General features: G+C 40.9%; 1 protein-coding gene across 3 annotated transcripts in view; it reads left to right on the top strand.

Moving 5' to 3' along the window:
• The window catches only part of GIPC2 (GIPC PDZ domain containing family member 2), a 46,299-nt gene extending 36,464 nt beyond the window's left edge, over positions 1-9,835 (top strand). For 2 of the 3 annotated variants that reach the window (XM_073357267.1, XM_073357266.1), the window contains one exon: positions 8,073-9,835. In XM_073357267.1, the coding sequence (XP_073213368.1) occupies positions 8,073-8,224 (152 nt within the window). In that variant the 3' untranslated portion in view covers positions 8,225-9,835. Of the gene's footprint in view, positions 1-6,831; positions 6,856-8,072 lie in introns of all 3 variants that reach the window. The other variant, XM_073357265.1, reaches the window with a different exon arrangement.
• The last annotated feature ends 5,524 nt before the right edge of the window (positions 9,836-15,359 follow it).

Genomic DNA, 15,359 nt, shown 5'->3' with positions numbered 1-15,359 from the left:
AAACGAGGCAGCAAAAACAGAATTTTATCTTAGTTACACTATTACACAACACTAAGCACCTAAGATTCCTTAGCAGTGGAAAGATTATCAGCTGTCGCAAATCTTTTCAATCAATATGTAATTTCATTTTCATACACTACTATAAATGTGATTAGTTGCCCATGGAAATGAAATATGAGGAAAGGATTCATTCAGAGAATGCCAGTAACTGTTCAACTAGGAATTTCGCTCATTACTTATCCCAGATTAGCCAAAAATACAAATCACCACAAGTGTGATAGTTATTCAACAGACAAATGATTAAAAGCTTTATCATTGACCCCTGCCCCCATTCTGTTCCGTTCTCCAGGGGCTTTTGATGTCAGATAATATTGCTATTCAATCTCCATTAAACTGACATCTTTCATAGTGTGATTGTGTTTAGAATACAATGCTCCTAATTTTAATTCAGAGGTTTAAAAAAGAAATGAGAAAGTAGCATCCATTATAACACATAATGGAGTCAAATAAGATCAAGCCATAATATTTGTCCAGTTAAGGATCTTGTACAGCGTGAAGTTTTAGGAATGACTAAGTGCACATAAATACCTAAATAGGTACAATGCTTTAAACTCAGTGGCAATGCAATTTGGCAGGTAGTGTTAGGGGAACATTTTCAAAGACACAAAGGGCCATTAGACTCCCAATTGCTTTCAGTGGCAATTATGCATGTAACTCATCTGTGCCTTTAAAAATCTGTCCCATATACCATTTTACTAGAGTTCCATTCAGGTCTATGCAGAATGTGTCCCCGAGTTTGGAAATGAATTGTTCTTAACAATTTTAAGGGTACAATGGAAACTGAGCCAATAGACTCTGCTTCTTATTTAAAAATGAATGAGCCAGTGAAGGCCTCCACAAACGATTCTAACACTGGTGTGTGGTGTCTGGTGAGTGAATGGAAACTGTTCTTTGATTGGTGGGGCAAGAGAGACTCCTCCCTGAATGATGACAGTGAAGGCCACTTATAGAATTGCTCCTCTAAAGCTGAGGTCTCAGACACATGGGGCTACCTGGGACTCTTTCTTCTATCCTGGTGATGGTTTGATCATGGAAGACTGCTCCTACTACCAAATCGGACAGAAGAGGATGGGAAGCTTATGTCAATAGAACCCAATCCCAGAAGAGCTCTTCTGCTATTGATGGAAAGTTCATGACAAAGATGACTTCCTTTCCAACTTGGGATCTCTTCTCCAGTGCTTACGGAAAATCACCCTGTCCTTCCATGTTGCTTATCTATTAGTATGTCTCAGGATGCTGTATTTGGTCCCTTCTTCTGCTCCTTTAGTACCCTCTCTAGCACTTTAGGCAACCTCATCAGTCCTCTCTGCCTCTATTCAGATTATTCCTAAATCTACTTTTCAACCCTTTACCTCCACCCCTCTCTCCAGTCTCATATCTCTAAACATCTCTGACATGTCTATTGGGATGTCTTACCACTATCTCAACTCTGCCCAAAACTTCCATCCAATTCTTCTTATCCGTCCACCACCTCTATTCTTCATCGCAATTGACAGTTCTACTCTTCTTACTTTCTCTGAGGCTTTCAACCCTGATGTCATAGAATCACAGAAATGTGGAAGGAACCTCAAGAAGTCATCTAGTCCATCCCAGCCACGCTGAAGCAGAATTAAGTACAACCTAGACTGACCCTGATAAGTATTTTTTTAACCTGTTCTTAAAAATCTCTAATGGGATTTCACAACTTCTGTAGGTAACCTGTATCAGTACTTAACTATCCTTATTAATAGAAAGTTTTTCTTATATCTAACGTAAATCTTCCTTACTGCAAACTAAACTGATTACTTCTTGTCCTACCTTCAGTGGACATGGAGAACAATTGATCTTTATAACAACCTTTTACATATTTGAAGACTGTTATCATGTTCCCCCTCAGCCTTCTCTTCTCGAGACTGAACTTCCCCATTTCTTTCAACATGTCCTCATAGGACATGTTTCTAAATCTCATATAATTTTTGTTGCTGTCCCCTGGACTTTTTACAGTTTGTTCACATCTTTTTTAATATGTGGGGCCCAAAACAGTACTCCAGCTGAGGTTTCAGCGGTGCCAAGCAGAGTGTAACAATTACCTCCTGTGTGTTACATATGCCACTCCTATTAATAAATTGCAGGGTGACATTTGCCTTTTTTACAATGGCATCATGCTGTTGACTCATTCTGTTTGTGATCCACTATAACCCACAATTTTTTTCTGCAGTATTATTGCCTTGCTGATTATTCCCCATTTTGTACTTGGGCATATGATTTTTTCCCCTCCTAAGTGTAGTACTTTGTGTCTCTATCTCCTTCTCACATAATAGTATCTCATTAACATCTTATCAGCAAAATCTCTACCATCTTCAGTATCCCTGTTGCTAAAACGCTTCTCTGTACCTGGTCATCTCTCTCTTTGACTTTTGTATCTTTCTTTTCAGCCTCCCTGATTCTCACCTGCTCTCCCACCAATCTATCCAACATGACTCTGTGAAAGCTCTTTTCCTTTCCAACTGCTCTGAGTATCATCACTCTCCTTTATTGACTTCACTTGCTTCCTGTCTCTCCCCCAATTAAACGGCCTTTCCCCAAGAATCTTTGTTGTCCTCTTGTGTTTTTTGTCTTGTATATTCTATGCTGTAAGTTATTTGGAGTAGGGGGATGTCTTTTCTGAGTACTGCAAACCCAGTGTATGTTTATGATGCAATATGACTGTTAGTTAATTATGAGGGAGAATAACAGGCATTTTGTGGGAAAGAAAAGAGCAAGTGTGTCTAAAAACAGAATCTATGTGGTTTCTGTTCCTGTCTTTGGTAGGTTGTGGCCTAGTTAAAATTGGCACCTGATTAAAATGAAACAATAAAGAAACTGGTTTCTAGGGATTCTTTTAAATATTTTGGATGGTTGTGTTAGACATGTAGTCAAAACCAAGGGATTCTCACCACCTGCTAAAGGCAGTGATGCACTTGAAATATATTGTCTGGAATGTCTCATTGGTATTAGGAAAGGGAATTATTTCTCTCTTTTTTTATTAAAGGCACAGGCCAGAACCACATATTGCTTGGATATTTTTGATGTGGGCAAATCATAGTGCGCATTATTCATTGCTAAATAAAAATTGTTGATTCAGTTCAGACTTCTAAAGTCATTTTATTAAGCTGGACTTAGGCTCGTTTATGGGGTAGGACTTAGGTGGCAATGAAGCCTCCAAACAGTTAAGTGTGCAGTAAGTGTTAGCCGGTTGCTGTCTAGGAGTGAAAGTGCATAAAAAGTTGAATGAGAATGGCAGGCAGATCAGACGACTCATAGATTCATAGATACTAAGGTCAGAAGGAACCATTATGATCATCTAGTCTGACCTCCTGCACAATGCAGGCCACAGAATCTTACTCTCCCACTCCTGCGAAAAACCTCGCACCTATGTCTGAGCTATTGAAGTCCTCAAATCGTGGTTTAAAGACTTCAAGGAGCAGAGAATCCTCCAGGAAGTGACCCATGCCCCATGCTACAGAGGAAGGTGACAGACCTCCAGGGCCTCTTCCTATCTGCCCTGGAGGAAAATTCCTTCCCACCCCAAATATGGCGGTCAGCTAAACCCTGAGCATATGGGCAAGATTCACCAGCCAGATACTACAGAAAATTCTTTCCTGGGTAACTATGATCCCAACCCATCTAACATCCCATAGCACATCAGAAGTATTATATGGTGTCAAAAGTGAAACTCAAAGGAAACTTCACCTCAGATGTTAAGTGTGAATGGGACTATATCAGAAAATAAGAAAAAGTGGGTAAAACATCAGAGTAGCTATGCGTCTATATATTCTAGCAGAGGTCACTATAGTTGACTTTTCAATAGACTTCTGTTCTAACACCCCGTTTTCAATCACTTCTTATAACTTATTGAAATTCATGGTTTGGGGTGATATTTCCCAGGCTTGGCTTTTGCCTCAAGGTGGATTGTTTAGCAAAGTTTGAGGAAAAATGCCTCGGCCTTTTGAGTGTGAGGAGAATAGGGAATAAATACACTTTCCCCCTTAGAATAAAATCCTTCCAACCTTGTACTGTGCAGCTATTATAAGAAGCAGTTGGGGTAAAAAAGAGGAAAACTGACACTGTCTGTGAACCAATAAGATTTACTTAAAAAAATTATATGGAAATAGCTCTCCCTGACAAGTGCCTTTTTAATGTTTTAACGAACACTGGTCTGATTTGCTGTTGCAATTATCCATGGAAAATTGGACTCTGTAAAGATCAGTACATACTTCATGGAGTTTTCTCACTAGGCCATAAAGGACTTATTGAAAGGAAACCATATACTGTGAATGCACACATGGCTAAATTAGTCTCACAGTGAAAAATGAAATGAAAGTACTCAGTGTATGAGGAGTCCTTGTTTTATTTACTGCTAAGGTGTGCAGGGAATGAGGCAGGACTCAGCCTCACACATGCAAGAACCTTAGTGGGACTTGAGAAAATCAAGAAGGATTTGGTTCTACATCTTGCACTACCATTTAACATACCGTAGTAAGGTAATTCCGCTCTACAGACACTATAGGTCAGCCTCAAGCTATTGTGAAAGTAACACACCTACTACTAAAGTTATGATAATTCCTCTCAGAAATTTCAGATTTCATAATATCACATGTATCTGAGCAGAAGAAGTTGCTTTAATGAGAATAATATATATAATGTACCACGGGGGCACTGACATTATGATTACCATTGAGGAAGCACTTTTATTACAAGGTCTTGTTCTGAAAAATCTCACTGACTGGGCTGAAATTTCTCATGGGTGTTTCAGCTCTATGGTCACTTTTTAAAAAAAAATTAGTTAAACCTCTAATTAGATATTTTTGAGATGCTATTTCTGCTCTTTGAATAACTCATTTTTTAAAATTTCACTTAGCAGCAACGTTTTGGTTTATACCCTCCTCCACATGGAACCGTTTAGTTTAAACAGGGTTAATAACTTCTGGGAGTCAGGGGGGAATCTCAATGAGCGCTGTGAAAATCTCAGGAATTTCAGTTCGCCAGGACGTTTGACTGCACATTCAAACTCAAAGTAAAATTCAGTCAAAACTACTGATTCAATTATTTTCACCCAGAGCGATCCAAGTTTACTCATAACTTGTCACATCTTCACATAAGTCAGCTCTGGTTTGCCAAAAGTTCATGAACATCAGTGAACTTGGGAGGAGTTTCATGTTAAGAAAACTTGAAACCAGGAGACGCTCACATGGTTTTGATCAGACAGATTTACAGGCTCCAGACCTAACTCACAGGTAGAGATCCTCTGCTAGTGGTTTTATGCTTCTGTTACCTTGGTCAGGCACTGTTGCATATGTTGTTTTACATCCCTCTAAGTGGAAAGTTTATAGGGGTTTTCGAATCCTTCCAAATGTGACAATAGTATTTTCTCTGTGGTGCTTGGGAAAACAGTGACTTGAGTATTGGATGGATCACAAAGTTTCAGTTAATATCAGCTCGCAATTTAAGAAAAAGACATGAGCCAATAAAAGCAGAAGTGTTTTTGAATTGATTTGATTCTAGGCTGTAATATTCTCCATTGTTGTGAATATGCCCTGAGGCTGTGACATCTAAACAAATATCTCAGTGAGCAAGCTGTATTCAAAGGCCCAGTTCTTGGTTGTGCTGAGACTGCTTTGCATAGCTTTGCAAGCACCCAGCATCCCTAATATTATCTCAGCCATCCACTGAAGGATTCTTCCTGACTAAGGGGTCCTTGTCTGCATAGAGCTGCTCTTGTGGCTTCTGTGCTGACACCCCTTCATTATCCTTGCAGCTGGTGCAGGCAGCATGGCCAAGGCATCCCTGGGCCTTGGCAATCTCCAACTGCTGTAACAGGCCCCTGGGGATATTGGTAGCAGGCATAAAGTTAGAGCAGCCTTCTCTAATTGATCCTGGGTTCTAGACCAGTGCCCCGATGGTCCAGGGTTGGGAGGGTACAAAGGACACCCCTGTGTTTCCCCCCATCCTGAACGCCACCGATTACTCCTTGGCAGAAGCTGAAGATTGAGCCCAACATAATTAACATAAGTGTATCCGTTTCCAATCTGAAACCTGTATCTCGATCACATTTTCTCATACTCTGCTGTTTTGTGAAAGTAAATGCTGGCTCACATCCGCATACAGGGTTAATGTTGCTCTATTAGCAGAGCTTCAGCAGTCAGCTCTGTGCCCCAACAACCTTGTGTACTAGATGTGCTAGTTGTCTTAGATTACAACACAGTGGCTTTAAAGGGATGCATCATCCTATCCTTCTTCTAAGGCTTTACAAATACACTAGGGCCTAATGCACATTTTTCTATAGTTTTGTTCTCATATCTGCCTTAATAGCACTATTGCTGTTTCAGTACAGCAAATCTTCCTAACTGATCTTGCCACAGCGTAATTTCCAAGGCTGTTTGTGTTCCTTTACTCTGAAACGATGTTAAAGAGACCTGCTTTTCAAAATTCCTAACGACAAATCAGATATTTTTTCCCCTCGCTGGATCTTCATTTGCACCTGAAATCTCTCCATGTTTAGTATCTTTTTACTAACTTTTTGTAAACTGATTAAGTTTATCCTATACATTCTTGAGGGTTTTTTCCCAAGCACCTTGTAGCTATTTTGAAAGTGTTAATTCTGCTTTGTGTGGGAGAAGCCCTCTGGCATCTTCTCTTTGCCTTGCAATTTTCTTATAATCAATTTTTGTGTATTCATCTTTCAAATGAGAATATTTCAGATAATGCTGATAATTTCAGATAATGCAGAGAGCTTTTTCTTTTCATCTGTAGATCTCAAAGCACTTTACAGACAAGGTAAGTATCATTATCCCCATTTTATGTATGGGGAAACTGAGGTACAGATAGGTGACATGACTTACCCAACATCACCCAGAAGGCTGTTGGCCCAGTAGGGAAAGAACTTAGGTTTCTTGAGCCCCAGTCTATTCACTGGGCCATACTACATCTCTGTTTCCTTCTGTATCCATTGCTTGGCCAGCCTGGAGTGCTCTGCCCTCTGTTTTTTGCCTTTTATATAGCAGAGAGATTTACTTTTTCCTGTCCAGGGTTTGAATTCTTTCATCCTAGAAAAGATGTAGTGTTTTCAGTGTTTTTTCTTGTCGTATTTACAATGTTCCTTTTCAAATGCTGGGCAAGCTGAATATGCTCCTGATTAGGGTGACCAGATAGCAAGTGTGAAAAATCGGGACGGGGGTGGGGGGTAATAGGTGTCTATATAAGAAAAAGCCCCAAAAATCAGGATATCTGGTCACCCTACTCCTGATTGGGGTCTGATTCACCCTGACTTCTGCAAGTGTTTGGAAACCAGTCTGCATGCCTTTTGTGTACAGGTTGTATGTTGCTCTCCATGCTCAGGTCCTGTGAATTCTCCACTTCCACAGATCATCCAGTGTCCAACAGTGTGGTTATTTTAACCTCTGGCTTGCTAAAAGCTGTTCTGTGAAGCCCAGTTGATTAAATGTGTTGCACTTTTGCATCTTGATCTCACAATTAAAATAACTGAATTTATGATAAGTAGTTGGTGTCACAATCTGGCATAAAAATTCTGACATCCTGGAATAGACATTATGTTATGAAGGGTTGTGTCACGTTTTTCTGGTTCTTTAGCCCCAGACCTGGATTTACTTTCACAAGACACTACAGTTAGTAGTAAGGATACTGAATCTGTGCTGAGCAAAGGAGAAATGAACCAGAACTAAACAGAACATGAACAAGATCAGGAAGAATTTGTCCCTAGGAATTCAACCACGCTGTCCCACATAGCAGAGCACTTGTGATTAAGGGGGAGATTTAGGAGCATGAATCCTGTTGACTCTCTTTTGGGACTTGTGCTCCTAAATCTTGTTAGATGCATTTTAAAATCTCCTCTAAGCAGACCTTTCTCAGTGTTTAAAATATATTATTTTGAAATGTTACAATGAGCATGTAATTTAACTATAAATTTCTTTATAGTCTTTCTATATATCTGTGTTTGTGGGCTGGTTATTTTTGTTTTTGTTTGTTTGTTTAAGCTGCAACAATGGTAGAAGCAGGAAGAGACAAGAACAATCCAGATGAATTTGCTGTTGCACTTGATGAAGCTCTTGGAGACTTCGCATTTCCTGATGAGTTTGTATTTGATGTATGGGGAGCCATGGGTGATGCTAAACAAGGACGATTTTAATGAGAAATGTACAATTTATTAATTGCTGTTTGAAGATAAAATTGTTTTTAAACAATTATGGGATCAGAATTTCAGTTTATTAATATAAACTATAGGCTGATGCTGTATATATTTGAAATATTCCCCTTTAAAACCTTTTGCAAAGTAGTATTTTCTGGGTACGAGTTTTGAAAAACCTTGTATAGCATCCAGTTATGCTGAAAACTACACATTTAAAAACAAATATTTAATCTACTTTTATGAATTAATATATGGAACAGTTCCATGGTTTCTGTTTAGTATTCCATTGATCCAGTATTTTTTTTCACATGTGCAGTATATTAAAAGTATTTTGCAGTTCTCTGAAGAGATGTTAGACATATATAATAAAGAGCTAGGGCTATTTCATCTTTTTTAAAGAGACGCTTATAAAACTTGATAATATAAAAAAGTACTCAGATGTGCTATAACTCAATAATCCTCTGTTCCCTCATGTACACTTTGCTATACATCTAACCCCTTCTTACTGCTGTGTATGAAGGAGTGCTTTTCCTTACAGAAAGTTGGGAAGAGGCTACCCTTTGTATGCGGTGAGGTTCAGAAAAAGCTTCCCCTCAACCCTGAGGCTTCATTTGAGGTCTGAGACACTTTGGATGGAAATGATTTGTTTTAATTTGGTGTGTAATATAAGATGCCTAAGTACTACTGTGGTGGGTCTATTAGAAATGAATAGGACAGATTGTAGATCAGTCTCTGTCTGCCATATTCCTGCATCAAAGTCTTCTGGACAACAAAAGAACACCCAAAAGCCAGCTGCACCTATTTATTCGCACACGTACGTAATGGCAGGGATGTGGCACTGAATGCTGTGGCATATGACGACTCATGTGCTTATTGGAGTTAAGCATGTGCGTGAGTGCTTTGCTGAATCAGGATCTTAGTTTCTCCTGTTGTTTGTGTGGCTTTCTCGTGAAACATGGGAGAGAGAGAAAAATTTAAAAATACATTAAAAACAGGAAAATGTGATTTGTAAAATCACAAAAAAAAGTGGCAGCATGGACACAAAGGCCAGGCTTAAACTTGAAACTACTTTTAACTCATTTTTTCAAATAGGTTGGATTTCAAGTTGTCAGTGTCCTTTTAGAAAATCATGTTGTACATAAGCACATTTCTTTCTCTCTTTTATATATCAGTAATAAGACCTATGATTATTAAAGGGGAAAGAACTTTTTTAAAAAATCCAATTTATCTATATTTACTCCCGTGTTTACTGTTTGTGTTCAATCCATTTCAGTTTCCTTTTTAATCAGTTTCATATTGAGGTTTTCAGTGTTGCAATGTTTGGATTTTAAACAAGGCAGAAGGATACTTTCAACTGTTTTTTCAATAGGTTTTGTTTTGTTTTCTGTTTGTTTTAAATTGTGGAAATATATTGATCTTGGAATTTATAAAAGCTTGTTTTACATAATTTAAACATGGGCCAAATGATGGGTGACAAGATCCCTTTACAACAAAGCTGAAGAAAAAAGTGGGACCTTATCTGTGCAAGTACTGTAGCTTTTCAATGTTCTTTTATATTAGAACAAGCATATAAAATAAATACTATTCCAAAAATAAAGTTTTCTAAATTTCTGTCTAGTTGTTGCTTTTTCCCCTGTGAACCATCAATAGAAAAAGTTTTTCATTATCTTCCTGTGGCTGATTGAAATGGATGTAACAAGTGCCCACACATTACATGCTAATTAAATGTTTCTAAAAATATGACACTTACAAAATGGCACCGCCTGTACTAGAACCTGAAAGGTGCCATTTGGGACCTGACTCATAACTCTTGGTTACTAAAGAGGTTGCTGAACTAATGAAAATGGTACACTTGGTGTCCACGGAAATGGACACAGCGGCTTAGACAACTAAGACAACACACTTATTGGCTACCCTTTTTTATCCTGCATTTTATAAAAATGGTATCTTGTGTTCAGTATCTCAATAACATATACGACATAGGTAGCATGGATATCTGACTTAGTAGTTCATTTCCATTTTTCATCTATACATAAATGTGACATCAAATGGAAATCAAGATGCCTTATTATCTTTCAAAACATCTAAAAAAAGGGGTAGGTAATTATTTTTCATGATTCTTTGTAATGATGGAGTTAGTAAAATAATGTGCTCTGACCAGTGAGATATACTTGCTGTGCTGTACTAAATGAGAGGATTTCTTTAATTTCCTTTGAGAATAAGTGCATCAGAGCAATAAGTCTCAGTTCTTTTCAGAGGATGGACAATATAAGAATGTTCTAAGTTCATTTATACAGATACTGAATTGAGTGGAACGTGGGGCATCTACTCGGGGTAGGGGCCTGAAGCGTGTTTGCATGCATGTGTGTTGAAGTGGCACTTGCTGGTAATCTGCAGAGAGCTGCCAGGTTACATATTGCAGGGTCCTCCTCCTCCTCGCTTTCCAGCTTTTTATTGCATCGAAAATGGTGTAAAATGCATATTTCTTCATATAAACAATTGTTTGAGTTGCTATGATTGGATGTTAAATGGAACATGAGTTGTCCATAATATCTCTCCTTTAAGATGTGGTTCACATTATGGAACAAAGTGAGAACCCCTGATTTAACTGTGAGCAAGCCAAGGGTAATTTAAGTTCAAAATATGAAAAGCTAGAATTGCTCAAGATAGTTAAGGTCCAGGCAGACTGCGAAGAGCTACAAAAGGATCTCTCAAAACTGGGTGACTGGGCAACAAAATGTCAGATGAAATTCAATGTTGATAAATACAAAGTAATACACATTGGCATAGACACTGACTCCATGGGTGCTCTGGGGCTGGAGCACCCACAGGGAAAAATTAGTGGGTGCTCTGCACCCACCGGCAGCCAAGCTCCCCTCCCCACCCCCCCGCCTCACCTCTGCCTCCTCCCCCTCATGGGCCGCGTCCCCGCTCCTCTGCTACCTCCCAGGGCTTGCGGCCGCCAAACAGCTGTTTGGAGGCATAGCAAGCTTCTGGAGGGAAGTGAGAGGAGCGGGAATGTATCACGCTCAGGGGAGGAGGCGGGGCCAGGGCAGGGAGGGGGTGGAGTTGGGGCGGGGACTTTGGGGAAAGGGTTGGAATGGGGGCGGGGTGGGGCTGGAGTCAGAGGCGGGTTGAGCACCCACCGGTGCAAGCAGAAGTCGGCACCTATGCACATTGGAAAACATAATCCCATACAAAATGATGGGGTCTAAATTGGCCGTTACCACTCAAGAAAGAGATCTTGGAGTCACTGTGGACAGTTCTCTGAAAACCTCCACTCAATGTACAGCGGCAGTCAAAAAAGCAAACGGAATGTTGAGAATCATTAAGAAAGGGATAGATCATAAGACTGAAAATATTATATTGCCTCTATATCAATACTGAATACTGTGTACAGATGTGGTTGCCCCATCTCAGAAAAGATATACTGGAATTGGAAAAAGTTCAGAAAAGGGCAACAAAAATGATTAGGTCAGAGGTGGGCAAACTATGGCCCCTCGGCCACATCTGGCCCGTAGGACCCTCCTGCCTGGCTCCTGAGCTCCTGGCCCGGGATGCTAGCCCCCAGCCCCTCCCCTGCTATTCCCCTCCCCCACAGCCTCAGCTCACTACGCCACCGGCACAATGCTCTGGGCGGCAGGGCTGCAAGCTCTTGTCAGGCCGCGGCTCTGCAGCTGCGCTGCCCGACCCGGTGCTCTGTGCTGTGCGGTGCTGTGGCTGGCTCCGGCTTCCTGTCCTGGTGCTCTGGGCAGCACGGCTGTAGCTCCACCAGCCACCCGTGCTCCAGGCAGTGCAGTAAGGGGGCAGGGAGCAGGGGGGTATGGATAGAGGACAGGGGAGTTTGGGGTGGTGGTCAGGGGACAGAGGTGCGGATAAGGGTCGGGGTGGTCAGAGGGCGGGGAACGGGGGTTGAATAGGGGCAAGAGTCCCAGAGAGGGCAGTCAGGAAGGAGAGGGGGGATTGGATGGGGCAGCGGGGGGCAGTCAGGGGCAGGGGTTCGGGGGGGTGGTCAGGGAGAAGGGGTGGTTGGATGGGGCAGGGGTCCCTGGGGGGGGAATGAGAGGAGGGGTTGAATGGGGCGGCAGGGGGCAGTCAGGGGTGGGGGGTCCAGAGGCGGTCAGGGGACAGGGAGGGAGGGATGGGGCAGGGGTCCCAGGTGGGATTGTCAGGGACAGGGAACGGGGGTTGGATGGGGCAGGAGTCCCAGGGGGGCTGTCAGGGGGCAAGAAGCAGGGGGGGTTAGATAGGGGGCAACAACCTCCCCTAACCAGCCCTCCGTACAATCTCAGAAACTCGATGTGGCCGTCAGGCCAAAAAGTTTGCCCCCCCCCCCCGGATTAGGGGTATGGAATGGCTGCCATATGAGGAGAAATTAATAAGACTGGGACTTTTCAGTTTAGAAAAGAGATGATTAAGGGGGGATATCATAGAGGTCTATACAATCATGACTGGTGTGGAGAAAATAAATAAGGAAGTGATATTTATTCCTTCTCATAACACAAGAACTAGGGGTCACCAAATGAAATTAATAGGCAGCAGGTTGAAAACAAACAAAAGGAAGTATTTTTTCACACAATGCACAGTCAATCTATGGAACTCCTTGCCAGAGGATGTTGTGAAGGCCAAATCTATAACAGGGTTCAAAAAAGAACTATATAAATTCATCTAGGATAGGTCCATCAATGGCTATTAGTCAGGATGGACAGGGATCATGTCCCTAGCCTCTGTTTGCCAGAAGCTAAAAGTGAGTGACGGGGTGGATCACTTGGTGATTTCCTGTTCTGTTCATTCCCTCTGGGGCACTTGGCATTGGCACTGTTGGAAGACAGGATACTGGGCTAGATGGACCTTCACTCTGACCCAGTATGGCCGTTCTTATGTTCTCTTACACGTGTAATTCTAAAAGAAGAATTGCGAGACAACTCATTAACTGCTATGGGGTTCCAACCTGCTCCCACTGAAGTTGATGGACTGATCTTACAGTGTGCAAAACGCAGCAGGCAAGGAATATCTTACACTTTTAAGGGAATGAATATTGTGATTACAGCTGGACTTACTGAGCTATCTTTAGTACTCCAGATGTCATTTCAATGACAGAGCTGGTGATTTTATAGGATTCATTATAGTGTAATTATGCACAAGTTTGAAGATTTATAATTGGAGTCGTGGACAAAATCTTGAGAGAGTAGGCTATGCCATCTGAAAAATATGAAATAAGATACACAGCTGTCTTAGGAACTGAAAGTAAATAAAAAGAATAATGAATAATCCCACCCACCACTTAAAATCTACACATGTAAGAGCTATCCTCTCTGACTCAAACCATCAAGGATGAATGAATTGTGACAGAATACTAGAAATTTGATTACATCCATGATCCCACATTCAGTATCACATAGAACCTGCAAGTTGGTGGACTGATGTGTCCTTTATAGCACAAATAATAATAATTAATAATTTCATCATCAACAAAGTGAGAACCCCTGATTTAACTGTGAGCGAGCCAAGGGTAATTTAAGTTCAAAAAATGAAAAGCTAGAATTGCTCAAGATAGTGGAGGCCCAGGAAGACTGCAAAGAGATACAAAAGGATCTCTCAAAACTGGGTGACTGGGCAACAAAATGTCAGATGAAATTCAATGTTGATAAATGCAAAGTAATACACATTGGCATAGGCACGGACTCCGTGGGTGCTCTGGGGCTGGAGCACTCACGGGGAAAAGGTGCTCAAGCAGCTATCTGTATAGTCAGTACTTCTAAGGCAGATGTAAAACGAACAAATAAAATCTGAAAGTTGCACCTAGATTTGCTTCCTGGTCTGAATATTGCATACACATCTAATTCAATGCATCACCTTCTACATCATATTGCATGCTCACTTGTTTTAGATATGCATATATTAAAAAGGCTTTGAAATACTAGTCCCTCATGCCTTAAATGAAATATTGAACTTAAAGTCAACTCATGAGAGTAATTTCATAAAGGTGAAGCGGATAGACAAGACTATAAAAACAAAGGGGAAAAATAACAGCAATGAAAGTAAACATTGTAAACAAATTAAAATCCTAGAACATTTAATTATTTAAAATATGTCTATACTAAAAAATAGAATTTTTTTGACTGTAAAATGCTTGCTCTAATTATTTTAGGCTTTTGCTTGATTTCAAATTACATGCTATTTTGAATGGTAACAGCCCTAAAGTTGAATTTTTATTCCAAGAAGCTCTGAATAATGTAGCAAAGAGTTTGGCCTTTGACTCCAATGGCACCAGACTTTCACCCCAAATGTCAGCAATAATGACAGATATTTTTGTCCTAAATCTTTGATCAGTTAGCATACATCCTGCAATTCTAAACTGTCCTTGGAGTAGAATGAGAGAGACAAGGTGGGTGAGATAATATCTTTTATTGGACCAAAGACAGTTGATGAAAGAGACAAGCTTATAAGCTCCACAGAGAAGAGCTCTGTGGAGCTTGAACGCTTGTCTCTTGTCCAACAGAAGTTTGTCCAATAAACAATATTTCCTCACCCATTTTGGAACCAGGATATGAGAGATATAACATTGCTATTCCACCATCACAAACAACTTGGCGTGGGATGTTTAAAGATGGGCTAATGTAGTGCCCATCTTTAAAAAAGGGAAGAAGGATGATCCTGGGAACTACAGGCCGGTCAGCCTCACCTCAGTCCCCGGAAAAATCATGGAGCATGTCCTCAAGGAATCAATTCTGAAGCACTTAGACGAGAGGAAAGTGATCAGGAACAGTCAGCATGGATTCACCAAGGGAAAGTCATGCCTGACTAATCTAATTGCCTTCTATGATGAGATAACTGGTTCTGTGGATGAAGGGAAAGCAGTGGACGTGTTATTCCTTGACTTTAGCAAAGCTTTTGACATGGTCTCCCACAGTATTCTTGTCAGCAAGTTAAAGTATGGGCTGGATGGATGCACTACAAGGTGGGTAGAAAGTTGGCTAGATTGTCGGGCTCAATGGGTAGTGATCAATGACTCCATGTCTAGTTGGCAGCCGGTATCTAGCGGAGTGCCCCGAGGGTCGGTCCTGGGGCCGGTTTTGTTCAATATCTTCATTATTGATCTGGAGGATCAGGATGTGGATTGCATCCTCAGCAA

The sequence above is a fragment of the Lepidochelys kempii genome, chromosome 8 (genome assembly GCF_965140265.1).
Source record: "Lepidochelys kempii isolate rLepKem1 chromosome 8, rLepKem1.hap2, whole genome shotgun sequence".
Lineage (NCBI taxonomy): Eukaryota > Metazoa > Chordata > Testudines > Cheloniidae > Lepidochelys > Lepidochelys kempii.
This window is presented reverse-complemented; position numbering and strand designations above follow the sequence as displayed.